A 15,534-nucleotide genomic window follows, 5' to 3' on the forward strand; every position below is an offset into this window, starting at 1 on the left:
TTTCCTTAACTGTATTGTTTACATACAAGGAGGAAATTTGGACTGGTCATTGCAAGAGTAAACATTTACATGAATGACTACTGAAAAATTCATATTTAATTGAGCATCATTTGCATAGGGTCTCAGAGTTTGGAAATATAATTCCATCATGCTGCCCTAGTAACTTTTTACTACTGCAGGTTGTCATATTATCTATTCTCAAGAATTAAAAGTTATCAAGTGCAAATACAAGCTACAAACAGAAATGACTGCTATCAATTTTCTGTTAGCAAATTCAAGTTACAAATGCAAAATATTAAAGTTTAGGCAGCAACAATGACTTTCCAAGTGGCAGTCAGGTTTCCATTATTTTAATAATGAAATAAAAGTAGACCAATGAGTGTTGTTTATACACTCCAACAAGAGTGATTAAGTTGTACAGCTGTTGAGTATATAACTAGTAGATACAACAAGAAGCTCAGTATGTGTATCTTCTACCACAGAGCTGTTTTTACATTCACATGGAAAGAGGCTTAAAACTAACACTAGTAACTCTGTGTTTTCAAGAAAAATAAGTGCATTAATTAATCCCTACAGAATATTATATGATATTGCTGATAGTTGTTTATTCTCTTGCATAACACCAAAATTTAACAAGCAACCTTGAATTCTTTCTCTCCTGTGTCTACAGGATCTGATAAGCACACACCAGTGAAGTGCTTTGCAGGTGTGCAAGCAGCTCTTTTATACTGATACACAACTCACAGGTGACATTACTTACTCAATTGCTTACTCAAAGTCAATGCATTGAGTAAAGATGACTCATACTGACTTTTACTTTGGGTGGCAAAAAGTAGCTATATGAACAAGCAGGAGAGCAGTTGCAGATAAATAGCAAGAATCATGGGTGTGGGGGTCTGAGTGATGTTTTCTCAATCCTAGCAGTGAGGAGGCACTGATAGGACAAGTCAATACTTGTTGGCAGAACTTGTGTTGGTGACAAGGATTTGAGTTATATGACCATGAGACCCTGCTTGCAAATCATGTTCTGCTTGACAGAGATGAGATCCACCTCACTAAGCAGGGCAAAGCTATTTTTACCATTAGGATTATGACCATATAAGCAGAGATTGAAAGTAAGTATTTAGCAAGAAAGTAACCAGCAGCCTTGTGGGGGATTGATGGACACAGAAAAAAGCAAAGGGCATAAGGTGATATGGGAGAAAGAGAACACAAAATCAAGAAGATGGAGCTTAGGAGAGATCACCTTCAGCTCTTAAATGTACGCAAAGAAATGTCTATGAGACACCATAATGGAGAAACCTCCCAGGTCCTTTCCTAGGTAGGAGCAGCCTTGTGTTTGCAAGCCCTGGTACTAATGTGGGAGTTCAACCATTCAGATATTTGCTGGAGGGACAATACAGCAGGACATAAGTAATCCAGGAGGTTTCTGGTAACTTCTTTCAAGTCATAAAGGAGTCAACAAGGACCAAGAATGAGCAATGCTTTGTTGGACCTGTACCCATGAAGGGACTGTGGGAAATATAAAGCTCAAGGCACCTTGGCCACAGTGAGCATGAGATGGTGGAGCTCCGGATCCTGAGGGGAGGGTGAAGAATAAAAAGCAGGCTCATCATTTTGGAGAGTGAATTTTGGTGTCTTCAAAGATCTGCCTGGAAGAGTCCTATGAGATATAGCCCTGGAGGCAAGAGGGGCCCAAGAAAGCTGGTTAATATTTATTGAGAACTTCCTCCAAGCACAGGAACAGTTTATCCTTGTGAACAGGAAGTTAGGCAAAAATGCCACGAGGCCTATGTAGATGAATAAGGAATTCCTGGTCAAGCTCAAACACAAACAGGAAGCATACAAAGCATGGAAGCAAGGATGTCTTATCTCAGAGAAATACAGAAACATTGCTCAAGCATAGAGTGATGAAGTTAGGAAAGATAAGGCATGACTGGAATTGGATCTAGCTAGGGATGTCAAAGACAAAAAGAACAGCTTCTGGAAGAACATAGGTGACAAAAGGAAGACAAAGGAAAATGTAGGCCCATTGCTAAATGAGACAGATGACATAGTGACACAGTACATGCCTCAGTCTTCACTACCAAGACCAGCCTTCAGGGATTCAGGCTCCAAAAATCAGGGGGAAGGGCTGGATCAAGGAAGATGTACCCTTGGTGGGAGAGGATCAAGCCAGGGAATAATATACACACCTTAGCAAGATGGGCATAGGCATGCTAAGTCTATGGGCCCCGACAGGATGCAGCAACAGGTGCTGAGGGTGCTGACAGATGTCATGGCAAGATCACTCTCAATTATCGTTCATGGGTCATGATGTCTGGGACTGGTGCCTGAGGCTGGAGGAAAGCAAATACCACCTCCATCTTCAAGAAGGGCAGGAAAGAGGAAGGCAGGAAGAACCACAGGCCAGTCCGCCTCATCCTGATCCCTGGGAAAGTAATGAAGCAGCCATTCCCAATAACTATCTCCAGGTACCTCCGCGACAAGAAAATCATTGTGCTGTCAGTATGGCTTTACCAAGGGGAAACCAGGCTTGACCAGACTGACAAACTTGTGTGATAAATTGACTTCCCTGGTAGATGAGTGGAGCAACGACCATTGTGTATCTGGACTTCACCATTGCCCTTGGCAACATCGCCTCCCGCAAGATTTTCGCGAAGGACCTTGGCAGATGCCCGGGCTGGACCGAGCACCGTGTGAGGTGGCTGAGGCCGGCCGGCTGAGCAGGCACAGCGCGGCAGCGGCAGCGGCACGGCGGCCCGGCCCGGAGAGGCGATTTTGCCGCCTTCCCGCCCCTCGGCTGCCAGCCCCAATAGCCGCCCTTCCTCCTCCTCCTCTTCCTCCTCCTCCCCGGAAGCGGAGTGCGGCTTTTCCCGCTCCGGGCCGGAACTCGATGCAGCCCATCTGAAGGCGGACGAGGGGAGAACGGAAGAAGGAGAGGGCCCAGAAGAAGGAAGGAGCCCGGAGCGCCGGCCCGTGAGGCCGCGCCATGGTGCTGCCGCGGTAGCGCCGGCACTGCCATGGGGAACGCGGGGCGCGGCGGCGGCACCTCCCGCTCCCGGCGAGCCGTGCCGCGCCCTGGCCCCGCCCCCGGGCCGCAGGGGAAGCGGGGACGCGGCGGGTCGGGCCTGTGCTGCCCGCGGGGCCCGGCGGGTGAGCGGGGCCGGGGCGGGCCGCGGGCCGGCGGTTGCAGCGCAGCGGTCGCGGCGGGGCCCGGCGAGCCGCAGCTCGGGCAGCGCGGGCAGCGCGGCGTGCGGAGCCCGCGGAGCCGTGCGGAGCCCGCGGAGCCGTGCGGAGCCGTGCGCCCTGGGCCCTGCGGGGCGGGGGCGTGAGTCAGCAGCGCAGCCCCCGGCGTTGCTTTGGAGCAGGAAGCTCAGCCCTGTGCCGCGGTCCCAGAGCGGCCCAGAGCAGCCGCAGCTGCTGAAAACGCCCGAGCTTGCCCGCAGCTGATACGGGCCGGCCTCGGCTCGTCGGTCCGCTAGGCTGGAGCTCGGGTCTCGGCTCTTGCTGGGGTTTCAGGTTCAGGCATGTCCTTGGGTTGCTACACTGCAGCTACGGCTGCTGGAGGAGTGTAGGTATTGGCATGCTTTGTAGATAAAACCATGTTTTGCGTATTTAGAAAAATAGAGTAGCGTGATTCGAGTCAGAGTCGTTTATCACCATTGTGGTGTCACTGGTAATTGGGAGTGAATGATAGACTTGTTGAATACAGATAGACTGCAAAGCCAAATAAAGCATAAAATGGAAAATGCTGTATAGTTAAATGAAACTTAAAAAGTGAAATTATATAGTATATTTTGTTTCTGTTTAGATAATGGAATCTCATAACTCTGACAGCCTTCACAAGAGTAAATCACCAGCTTCGGGAAGTGAAGATGAGATTGAGTTCATTGGAGTAAGTAGACCTTGTACTGGAAATACACTGCTTGTTGTAAAAAAATACACTTTCAGTAGTCCAGTAAACAGGAGAGGGGTCTTCATTGACTCTGTTGATGATGATTATCTTTTGATGTAAAGCATTACTCATGAATATAAAGATAATTTCATTTGTGAATGTTTATGGCAGATACAACTCCATCTTAAAGGTTTATATGCCCTTTCTTGGAAGGGTGTAAGATGTTGTCATTGGTTCTGTAGAGAAAATGTGGTCATAAAGCACTGCTCATTCTGCAAATCAATGTTGAAATCTCTGTACTCAATGTAGAAGAGGAAGGAAATACTAGGTTAGAGGCCTTAAACAATCCTTTCAAATTGTGAGGCACTCTATTGTACAACACTTAGTCTAATGCTGGCATGCTTTATGTGACCATGAGACACTTGTATTTGTTGAATATCCAAGAGAAGCAGAATGTCTTTCATGCTGTCTGTGTTCTGGCCTCAATATGGCATCGTTGAAGTGGTGCTGGATGGCAGGATTACATGGAATTATAGAATTGTTTAGGTTGGAAAAGACCATTAAGATCATTTGCTGCCGTGCAAAGCTGAAGCCCCCTGGCAGAGGCACAGTCTGCTGCGGGGGTCACTCCCCTGTGTCTCGAGGAGAGTTGGGGAGCAGCTAAGGCAGAAAGTCACACTGCCTGTCTTGTTTGGAGGAGAGGCGGCGTTTGGAGGAGATAATGAGGGACATGACTCAAGGCTGGGGAAACAGTTTCTGGTTTAATCCAGGCTCTGATAGAAGATTCGGGAACAATGGGATGGGGAGCCGAGAGTGATGGATCCCGTACCAGGGAGGGGAGGGGGAAGTGACTAAGCATTCTCAGGGAGATTGGCACTGAGAGAACGGCAGGAAAACTCGGGGTGGAAACACTGGGAGAAAGTGGGGGGTGGAGGGACAAACCATTACAGAACTGTTACAGAAATATAAAAACACAATACAACAATCATTGAGTCCAGCCATTAACCCAGCACGAAACCATGTCCCTAGGAGCAACATCTACACATCTAAAGATGTTTTTCTTGAAGGAACAAGTCATGTTGCTAAGTGATTCAATGATGCCAGTATTTTTAGTGGCTGTTTTTTTTGTAGATTTGTCCCATTTTTTAACAATATGCTGAAGAATTACTAGATTCCCCCCCCCATTTTGTATGGTATTTGCAGAAAAAGTCTGTATGTTGAACTTCAGCTTTAATCAGAAGAATTTAGGAGCTCTGGTATGAAGGATAGGGATTTTTTTGCAAAAATTATAAGCAGTTTGTTATTTCTGAGCTGTCTTAATATTTTGGTTGTTTTAGGCAAAATTGATTGAGTTCAAAGTTCATTATATACACACAAGTATTCATGTGCATCTGCAGAGGAGGACTTTGAGTTGTTGGTGGATGAGCTGGCAATGTGTGCCTGCAGCCCAGAAGTTCGAGTGTGTCCTGGGCTGTGCCAAAAGCATCATGGCTAGCAGGGCGAGGGAGAGGATCCTGCTGCAGTGCTCCTGCTGCAGTCTCTGGTGAGACCCCACCTGCATCCAGCTCTGGGGTCCTCAGCATAGGAAGGAGATCAGTCTGTTGGAATGAGTGCGGAGGAGGGACACCAAGATGATGAGAGGGGTGGAGCACCTCTCCTGTGAGAAAGAACAAAGAGAATTGGGATTGTATAGTCTGGAAAAGAGAAGGCTTCAGGATGACCTAATTGCAGCTTTCCAGCCCCTGGAGGGAGCCTACAGAAAAGATGGAGAGGGGTTTCTAACAAGAGCATATAGTGAGAGGACAGACTAAGAGTATGTTTAGATTAGATATTAGGAAGAAAATGTTTTCTGTGAGGGTGGTGAGGCACTGGAACAGGTTGCCCAGGTAAGTTCTGGATGCCCCCCATTCCTGGGAGTGTTCAAGGGCTGGGTTGGAGGGAGCTTTGAGTAGTCTGGTATAGTAGAATATGTCCCTGCCTATGGCAGGGGGGTTGGGAGGTTGGGACAAGATGATCTTCCAAACCCAAACCCTTCTATCATTCTGTGATCATGACTGAATAAGCTTCATTTTCTTCAAACTGGGCAATGAATGAACAAGGAAGCTAGTATAGCTTAGAAAGTGTAAGGATTGAAGGGCTGCTGGAGCACCAAGAGCAGTAACTGAAAGAGAACTGAAACAAAGAAACTAAAATCAACACTTCCAGCTACCTTTAGGAATCCTTTGTGGTCCCAGTGACTAGTGCTTCCAAGGCTGCTATATATAGGAAGATGACTCTGCTTAATTTTTTGTAGGATTTATATCCTGGGGTGAGTGGCTTACTATTGTAATTGATGAGTATGAGGGGAAAGGTGTGCGACCCTGGCCATCACCTAGTATCAGCATTTGCTCCTCTGAGTGAAGGTGACTTTGGACTTTACAAAAGGATTTCTAGACTGCTTGCAAGCTTTAGATCATCATTTCTGTATAATAATGTGTATGACTGGAAACTTACACTTTTCTTAAGTATTATGGATGGTTGCCTCCTGATTATCTACATGTCTTTAAAACCCAGTGTACAAGGTGGTACTGTATAAATTGAATTAGAGAAGCTTCTGGGGTGTCCCAACCTGTGCTCATTTTGATAGATAACAAGCAGCTAGCTGTAGGCCATGTGATCTGTGTTTTTCTTCCTTTTTCTATTTTCTTCTTGACAGTCAGATGTAGTCAACTGGTGTGGGTTTTTTGTTTCTTTGATCAGTTTTTCTTTGTGGTTTTGGGGTGATTTTTTCCTATGTTATTCACTTGTACTAGGGTGTTTGAATTCATACTGTGGGACTGTGCTTTTGCTCCATCAGATGAGGACTTCTTGTCAATCTGCTGCTGCCAGAGATTTTCAGCTTTTGTAGTCTGAATCACCCTCATTCAAAAAAAACTTAAAATTATTCTTCCATAATTTTCCACATATTCCACAAAACATATTTTGTCCATTTAAAATTATTACACTTTAGGCTTTACATACAACCAGACAAATACAATTTAATCTACAGTGCAAGCTGTTACTCCTGTATTCTTAACATAGGATGATCTTGTCCCCATTTTGCTTACTTGGGACAGATAAGGCAAGAGTGAAGAAATTCACAATTGTAATGCCCTGTGATCAAATAGATAATTCAAGTTGCCATAGTTGGCACCAAGAGCATTGGACTTAGAGGAGAATTAGTTACTATACCAAATCAAGTAATGCACTAAAACATGGTAGCTACCAATATAAGATTTTGCTTCCTTTACCTCTGTGGTGTTAAATATTGGATTTTTAGAAGGAAATTTTTGTCTCTCTGGCTTTTAATTGTATCACAGCAGGAACTGAATAAAATGGTAGTGGTGTTAGGAAGCAACTCTTATTTCTGCACCCATCCAAAGTCAGCCAGGGACTTGAATTTCTCTATTTGCTAGATTATAAAGTCAAAATTTATTAAGTGTGTGTTGGTTCACAATGTTGGTCAGTTCTTAGCAGTCCAACTTTTAAAAGTTAACTTCCAGCTTTTAGAAGTTGGAAGTCTGCTGGGACAGAGATTTAGAGTACAAATAGTACAACTTGTGTTAATTTTTAAAAATTTACTTTAATGTTAACTTGTTCTGTGATAGTAATATTTTTGCATGTGTATACACAATTATGCTCACATAATTATTTGTCAAAGTTTTTGGTCACAAACATGAAAGCTAGATTCATTTTTTCTGTATGCTAGTTTGTGTATATTTATGCAGAAGTTTATTTGTGCTGTTTAAGTAAAGTGGGCATTTGGTCTGAATGCACATAAAGCTAAAACAAACAAAACACCTTGCTTGGTGTCAGTGGACAAGGTGTCTGTTAGCTAGGCCAGATCACCCACAGATGGAGTGAAATGAGGAAGGGCATGAAAGAGAAACCACTATTGAGGGGTTTCAGAGAAAACTTTGGGATAAAACTGAGTTTCACAGAACTCCTTGAGAAAAAACTCTCCTTGGATATCCATGAGGCTTCATTCCTCTTCAGTCACCAGTTTTTCATTAATTTACCAGTCACCAGTTAAACAAATATGATTGTATTAACAGTTAAACTGAGTATTTTGCGTAGCATAGTGAAATTACAGTTCTGTTGATCTTCCAGGCAAAGCTGTGAATAACAGCAGAGATGCCACAGCTGTCTGGAGAATTAAAAACCTAGAAATTCTTCTGCTCACAGAAGTTACTGTTGTTTGTTTGTTGCTCAGTGGCATGGCTGTTGGTTTGTGAGAAGAATGGCTTTTGAGGATTCTTTAGGGAAGTAATGTAGAAGTGGATCATGTTGGGCGTTTGGGGGATATTTTTAGGTTGGTTGTTTTGGTTTTGGTTGCTTGCTTTTTTGGAGGAGGGCATTGGGCGTTTTTTTTATTTGCTTTTTTTTTTTTTTTTCTTCAAGTGTGAAGGATCTGCTGATCAGATGTGAAGAGTTAAGCATATCTTAGTGCTGGTACATACAAATACTTTTATGTCTTTCTGGGTGCCAAGTATGTCGCTATAGTCAGTTAGGGAGGCCCCAGCTTTCAGCTTTTCAAGGAGAACTTGTCCATACTGCTTTTTTGAAATTGCAGACTGTTGTCAAGATTTACTCCCCCACTCATCCAGTGGGGAATTTACAAAAGGTAGGATGAATCTCTCTGATCCTCAGCTTCTTAATTCTCTTATAGTGAGGGATTCTCAGGGTTGGCACCATCTTTGCATTACTATTTAATGAACCATCTGGAAAACAAAGTAATTAAAACTCTCATAACTTTCACTTTGGGGCTTGTTTTGTATGGAGGTAAACAGTACACAAAAATTGCATAGAAAAAGGCACAGATTTTGAAAGGAAAAAGGATATTTCATGTGCACAGAAAACATTTAAACAAGTGTGATCCTACTTGTGTTAAATTTATTGTTTTGATCACTTGATCTTCTAGGTTCGAAAGCAAGTTACTCTGCATTTCAGCTGTCAGCTTTTTGCATTTTCATTAGTTGTTGAGCCCTGAGAGTAAGTGAACACAAATAAGAAAAATCTCTGCCCTTGATGAAGCTGTTAGGATCAGAGCTGAACATTTCAAAACACATTATTGAACTGATTAGACAGTCAGATGGTCAGTGTGTCTTTGAACTCTTACTTGCTAACACCTGTTTAAGGAAGGTTTAATTTCTTAAAAGCATTGCAGAGACTGTTAGTGTCTACAGAAGCAAATCTGCATTTTTTTGCATCTGGATTTTTTTTTTCCTATTTCATTTAGAAAATCATGTTGTCTTTATTTAATCATAAAGAGTTACTCTTTGTGGGTAATTGGAGGCTGGCAGCTTGATTCATAGAAGCTTTTGTCATCTGTGGAAGATTTCATCCCTCTTCTCCCCAGTGAGACAAAGGACTGTTCATGCCTGGCCAGCTGAACAGCTTTACTGCCTTGAAAGGTGGAAGAATGTAAAGAATGAGATTCATTAAGAGCAACAGAGGAGATTCCATGCTGCTTTTCTCTCTGCTACTCATCATGAGGCAGTAGGTCTTTCTAGCTTGCCCTACATAGTTGGTTGTTGATACCTTGAAGAGATATATGCCAGTATATGGAAGAGATGGTACATTTTATCTCTAAGGAAGACAATTTAATACTTTTGTGTGAGTGTTTTTGACACTTTTTTTTCCAGGAAGGACCTTTAAGGCCTGTCCTTGAATGCATTGATCTTGTCAGCAGTGAGGACGAAGAACCTAACAGCAGTTCTTATTTTCATGTGAGTAATATTGTAATGTATTTTAGAACATCTTGGCTGAATAAAATAATTGGTCTTCTGTATTTTTCCTATCATGTTACTCTTCACAAAAGCCTTGTTAGATGTATTTTTAACAAGTACTAAATAACCAGTATTGAAATATTTTGATTTTTCTACTTGCTGTTGAGTGAAAAGCAAGAATACTTAACTTTTTCCACAGCCATTTTTTCTGCCTTGAAATGACTTGGTACTTGTATTTGTCTTTCAGTCATCTGAACAAGTGTATGGAAATAAAATGTCACTTTACATGCAGCCTTGGAAGTTGGGGTGTCCAGTTTCTATCCTGAAAATATACCTGGTCTACTACAAGGCCTTTTCTTTCTAAAATAACTTTTTAGGAACACTTTATGGATTGAATGACCTTATTCCAGTGACAGTCTGGGTTTAGCTCAGCGTAATCCTTCCTAATCCATTCTAAGAATGTACAAGTCAGAAGCAGGCTCATCAGTTTATCTATCCCCCAAGCTGATTTTGTCTGCTCTGCAAGGCCTTTGAAAGGGACAATGAGAGACCCTACTAGAGTTGATTTTGGCAGCAGTGGCTGTATTTTGACTTTTGTTTTTTGTGTGTTGCAGCAGAGGATGTTTATAATAAACCTGATTCTTAAGGAAAGGTGATCTTCTGTACATGCACAGGCTGTCATTACAGGGATCATTACTAGAGCTGACTGTAACAAGAGGAAACTACAGTATGTGGTCTATCCCTAAGGCTAGAAAAAGCTCATTATCTGCCTTTTTGAAGACAGTGGGCAGCGTTAGGGCAAGAATGATAACAGTTTTCAGATTTTTTAGATGGGCTGCATGTTGGCTTTGAAGTCAGGAGGGATTTTGTTTACTTGGAAGAACTTAAGTTTTCATTTATTTGGTGACTTCTAGGACACTCAGCACAATCATGCATGTTCCTCTACTGCATGGTGAGGCTAATGTTTATGTTGAATTGCCTTGAATATGTGGAGGGGAGGATTGTTTTTGTTTTTTTAACAGAAGCTACAGATGCTGGAAGAGAAAGGTACAAGGTAGCTCATGGAACTTAGGCTAAGAGTATATTTACTGAATTATGTTGTGATGCTTGGGCACCACTTTTCATTGTATTAGTGTCTGTTACATAACAATCACCAAATAAGACTTTAACCTTCCAATTGTAGAGAAATACTAAGCGTAAGGATCACGTTGACTATCAGAAGGAACGAGTTGCATCAACCCTGGATCGTCTGGCACGCCATGTTGAAGTAGAGAAACAGCAAAAAGAAGAGAAAAACAAAGCCTTTAAGGTATCTGATGTGTTTTATTTTGGAAGAATTGCATAATAAAGGCCTTTTAGTCACAAATATCTTTGTTTTCCCTACTAATTAAATAAAAAAATTGGTGAGGTATACCTGGAAGTAGCAACTAGACTTTTACTCCTGGGGCCTCATGTGAAGCACTACATGGACTTTATCTTTTCAGTGGCTTTTAACTGATCAATTTTCTAGTCTTATTGCAGTTTCTAAGGGGGAAAATTAAATGAAAGAAAACCAATGGCAAATACTACTTCTCTTGTTTCTAGAGATAGCAAATGAACCTTAGTATCAATTATTCTGATATTCTAATATTGCAGTTAATTGAAAACTAACAGTTATTACAAACCACCATGCAGCAAGCCTTCCTATTTATCTGCTTTTGTCTGAGATTTTTGGGAAACACTTTGCTGCCTTAAATCTGTATCAGGTAGTATTTCATAATGGGAAAAAAAATTTAAGTGTTTAAGACATAATTTTAAAGTTGAGTCCTGTTAGTTGCACTTTGCAGCCGTTTGAAAAGAATGTACTTTTTACTTTTATTACAAACTGGGAGATCCAGTCAGTGGGCATAATGGTAGGACTGCTCTCAGTGGGAGCTGGATGTCTTGAAGGAATAGGGTTACAACAACTTGATGGAATAGAACAGGGATAAATGTAAATCCAGAGTTGGCAAAATGTGCTGACTTCCCAGCCCAATTTTCTCAACATTGTTAAAGGCTTTTAAAATAACATAATTCTACTATAGTTGTGGCTTGTTGCAGTCTGTGGTAAACTATTCAACTGTAGTACAACAGAGTAAAAGGCTAGATTAGATAGAGTCCAAGGTAGCCTTGAAGTCTGGAGGCCTACATCCCCCTTCTGTCTCTTCCACTTTGAATTTGGCAATCTGTTTGTGTCTTCACATACAGTTTTTCAACTGTAAAGTCCAGTCAGAGGTAACTGTGTAGCTTTTAAAGCAGCTTGAGAATGAAGGCTAAAAGATCCTTTTGTTAAATATGAATATTTTCCTCCTGGTTGGCTCTTCATTCTTCATCAGGTAATGGAATCTGCAGACTTAAATTTAGTCTTCAAAGTGAAAGTGCCTTTTTATTTTCTTTTTTTTTTTTCTATTACATTCCATTTTTATTGTATTAAATAAAAGTCACTTGAGTTGTAAGAATTTTTTTCCCCTCACTTAGTTTTTTATGGATGTGTTTTTTAGGAACCCATATGTAAATTTTGAGATACATACTTTTTTCTCTTTTTCTTTTATTCTTTCAATTTGATCACAACACTGTCTGGTATGTTTTTTCCCTTAGGAGAAAGTTGATTACCAATATGCTCACGGGTTGCAAGAACTAGAATTTATTCGGGGACACAGTGATACAGAAGCTGCAAGGTTATGTGTGGACCAGTGGTTAAAAATGCCAGGTAAGAGTAGAAACCTAAGTTTGAGTGATGGTTTCTAAGTCCTGCATTACAGAGTAGAACATGTGAAAGTTGTATTGAGCTTGCAGGTGCCTTGTGCATAACCAAATCCTACAATATTAATTTTGCTAGAGCATATGGTTTGAAAGTTTCTAAATGTTAATTTCCAAGAAGGCTATACTTGTAAAGCTTTGCTACTTAGAAAATTCAAGATACAAAGTCTAAATTTTTTATAAGCCAAGTTGCTAGGAAGAAAAAATACTACGGTTGAGCTGCTGCTTAGGAAAGTGTAAGTAAGTGTAACTTCACAATGTTTAATGAATTTGAAATACCGTCTGGAGGACCTGGAGGAAGGGTGTCAAACTGTTTGAAAAGTTGCACTACTGGGAATTGAAGAGACAGTGAAAGAGCAGACTTACTGTAGTAGGATTGAAGGGTAGTGAGTAGATTGTTAGTTTGCTTTTAAGAATCACTACAATTTGATTCTGGAATGTTTTAGGGCTTGTGTGTTACTTGTTTTCTTAAGCCTCTAATTGAGGTTCTGGTTAAGTACTTTGTTTTGGAACACAGGTCTGAAACCAGGCTCTGTTAACGGTGGAAGAAGGGCTATTTTTAAGAGGACAGGTCAGACTCGAGTCAACAGCAGTCCCAAATGTTGTCCTGTGATGCATTGCAACAGACAGTTTGATAATGTACATCTTCTTCTAGGTCACCTTCAAAGGTAAGGAGGTAACATTGCAAGAATTCAGTGCAAGGAATAATAATGAAAGGATGTGCTCTAACTTAGGACGTCAGCATCAAGTCTTCTTCAGACTGCCTGTACTGACAAAGCTCCATTTTGAGAACCAGTTAATATGTTACAATTTGTGCAGACTAGCTTCATGGGGTTTTTTTTTTGGATGATTTAGTTTCGTTTTTCACTTGGTGTGTGTGGTTTGTTTTTTTCATTCAGAACTGATGTCTTCCTCTTGTTGAGCATTTTTTAATATCTGAGTTTTTTTGAGAAGTTAGATTTCTGTACTCCAGTTTAGTTGTATCTTTGTCCAAACTTGAAATAAACCAAATGGCCAACTTACACATGTTGATGGTAAGATAAAAAGAAAAGCCTGTAATGCAGGGTAAGAGGAACAAAAGCTACAGGCTGTGTGTTCATAGCTGATCTTGCTAGTCAGTATTCAGTGTGTCTCTGTTCAGTTCCAGCAGGTACTGCCTTTTTATACTGAAGGTGTGTGTAGGCAGGATGGTGAGATGTTGAGGAGAGTGTCATGGGTTAACCCCCATAGGCAGCTGAGCCCTACACAGCTGCTCACTCACTCACCCTGGTGGGATGTAGGGTAAAGGTGAGAAAACTCTGGGCTGAGGTAAAAAACAGTTTAATCAGTAAAGCAAAAGCTGCACACACATGCGAAGCAAATTAAGGAATTGACAAGCAGAGGCTCTATCGCGTGTGATAGTTACTTGGAATGATGGCATTTATCTTCCCAACTATCTCCTTCCTCCTCCACCTAGCTTTCTTTGCTGAGCATGTCTGTGCTGTGGGATGTCCATTTGGCCGTTTGAGGTCAGTTGTCTCAGCTGTGTCTCCCAACATCTTCCTGGTGGGACAATCTGAAAAATATAGACCTTGACACTCTGCAAGCACTGCTCAGCAATAACTAAAAATTCCCTGTGCCATTAACACTGTTGTTCATAAATCCAAAACACAGCAACCATGCAAGGTGCTACAAAAAATGAACTCTATCCCAACCAGAACTAGTACAGGGAGATAAAAATAAATAAATTATTAAAATGTCTATGTAGGAAATTTAAAAGCAGTATGATCTCTCTCCAGAGTGGCTGTTTTAACATGTAACCTGCAGGGAGAATCATCTCTGTGCAGGACACTTCAACTGATACATTTCATGATAGAAGTAAGGAATTTTAATAGTTTAGATAGGTTAGATAGGTGATTTTTAGCTTAGTTTATTGTTTTGATTGGTTAGATATGGGGTCTGATAGCTTCAAAGGACAGAATTGTTCCCATTAAAAAATAAGCTATGTGACTATTTACAGGGGACTAGTTTGCTAATTATTTCTTCTTCTCCAGGTTTGATCATTCTCCTTGTGACCCAACAGTCACATTACATGGACCCCCACATAGTGCTTTTGCCTGTGTGATATGCTGTGAAAGATTTTCAACCTCTCAGCAGTACAGTGATCATCTTTTATCTAAGGCAAGAGCATAAGGATAAATAACTCTCCTGACAAAATGTAGCAGAGGGTTTAAGACTTAAAATTATGCATTGATTTTGTGTGGGGTTTTTTGGTTTGTTTTTTTTTTCTTTAGCCCTCTTTCTCTCTTCTCTGTTTTACTCTTTAAGACTGTTTTCTCTGATTCTGCTATGTTTCTAACACCTGGTGTAGCCTGACAGTATTCCCTTTAGATGTGACCAGTAGGTTGTACTTTTTGTTATGCTTTCAAGACAACCATAGTTCTGTCTTGAACTCTTGTCCATCTATTGGTGTTGTTAATACTTCCTTTTTTTTTTGCATTTCCAAAACTGTGAAAGGCAGGAAATTATGGTGAAATAACTTGACAGCAAAGAGAAGCAACCAAAAGAAGATTGGGGGGGGTTTATTTAAGCAGTCTGATGTAGAATTGGATAGTGAATAGCATTTTCAAAATTGGGTGTTTTGACAACAAGTATTCTTGCCAAGTCTTCAGAAGCTGCATTAAATCTGGGGAAGTGTTAGACTTTCTAGAAGTCAGACTAAATTTTGCTTGTAGTAATAACTTGATAATTAGTCATACCTGACTAATTATCAGTGCAGCTGAAAGACTGCACTGTAGTGTGTCTCTGCACTTTTTCCATTGCTTCAAAGTTGTGTGCCTCTCATGTGTTCAGGGACATTAGCAGGAGTAGCAGGCAAGGTGGGGGAAAGGCAATGAGTGTCTCCTGCAGATAGCGAGAAGATGGGATTACTCTGATGTGTAAAGCATGGGGGAATAATCCTAATCAAAGCTCTAGAAGATTCTTGGAGTGATGTAGAAAGAAGCAAGCAAAAATATCAGAAGCAGAACTAAAGAATTTTTGCCCTGAAGGCAGAGCTCTGAGGTTGATGTAGAAGGCAAAGCAGGTGGAAGGAGTTGACTTCTACAGAAGATAGACCTTTAGGGCTACTCT

The 15,534-nt window shown here is 41.3% G+C and overlaps 1 protein-coding gene across 3 annotated transcripts in view; it reads left to right on the forward strand.

Annotated features, from left to right (window-relative positions):
* The first annotated feature begins 3,016 nt into the window (after positions 1–3,016).
* The window catches only part of ZNF451 (zinc finger protein 451), a 34,428-nt gene continuing 21,910 nt past the window's right edge, over positions 3,017–15,534 (forward strand). Inside the window, exons 1-7 of one of the 3 annotated variants that reach the window (XM_012572886.5) lie at positions 3,017–3,156; positions 3,815–3,898; positions 9,562–9,645; positions 10,829–10,954; positions 12,262–12,373; positions 12,941–13,091; positions 14,457–14,583. In XM_012572886.5, the coding sequence (XP_012428340.2) occupies positions 3,818–3,898; positions 9,562–9,645; positions 10,829–10,954; positions 12,262–12,373; positions 12,941–13,091; positions 14,457–14,583 (681 nt within the window). In that variant the 5' untranslated portion in view covers positions 3,017–3,156; positions 3,815–3,817. Of the gene's footprint in view, positions 3,157–3,440; positions 3,579–3,814; positions 3,899–9,561; positions 9,646–10,828; positions 10,955–12,261; positions 12,374–12,940; positions 13,092–14,456; positions 14,584–15,534 lie in introns of those variants that run through there. The other 2 variants (XM_030269484.4, XM_030269485.4) reach the window with 2 other exon arrangements.

This window comes from Taeniopygia guttata, chromosome 3 (assembly GCF_048771995.1).
Source record: "Taeniopygia guttata chromosome 3, bTaeGut7.mat, whole genome shotgun sequence".
Classification (NCBI taxonomy): domain Eukaryota; kingdom Metazoa; phylum Chordata; class Aves; order Passeriformes; family Estrildidae; genus Taeniopygia; species Taeniopygia guttata.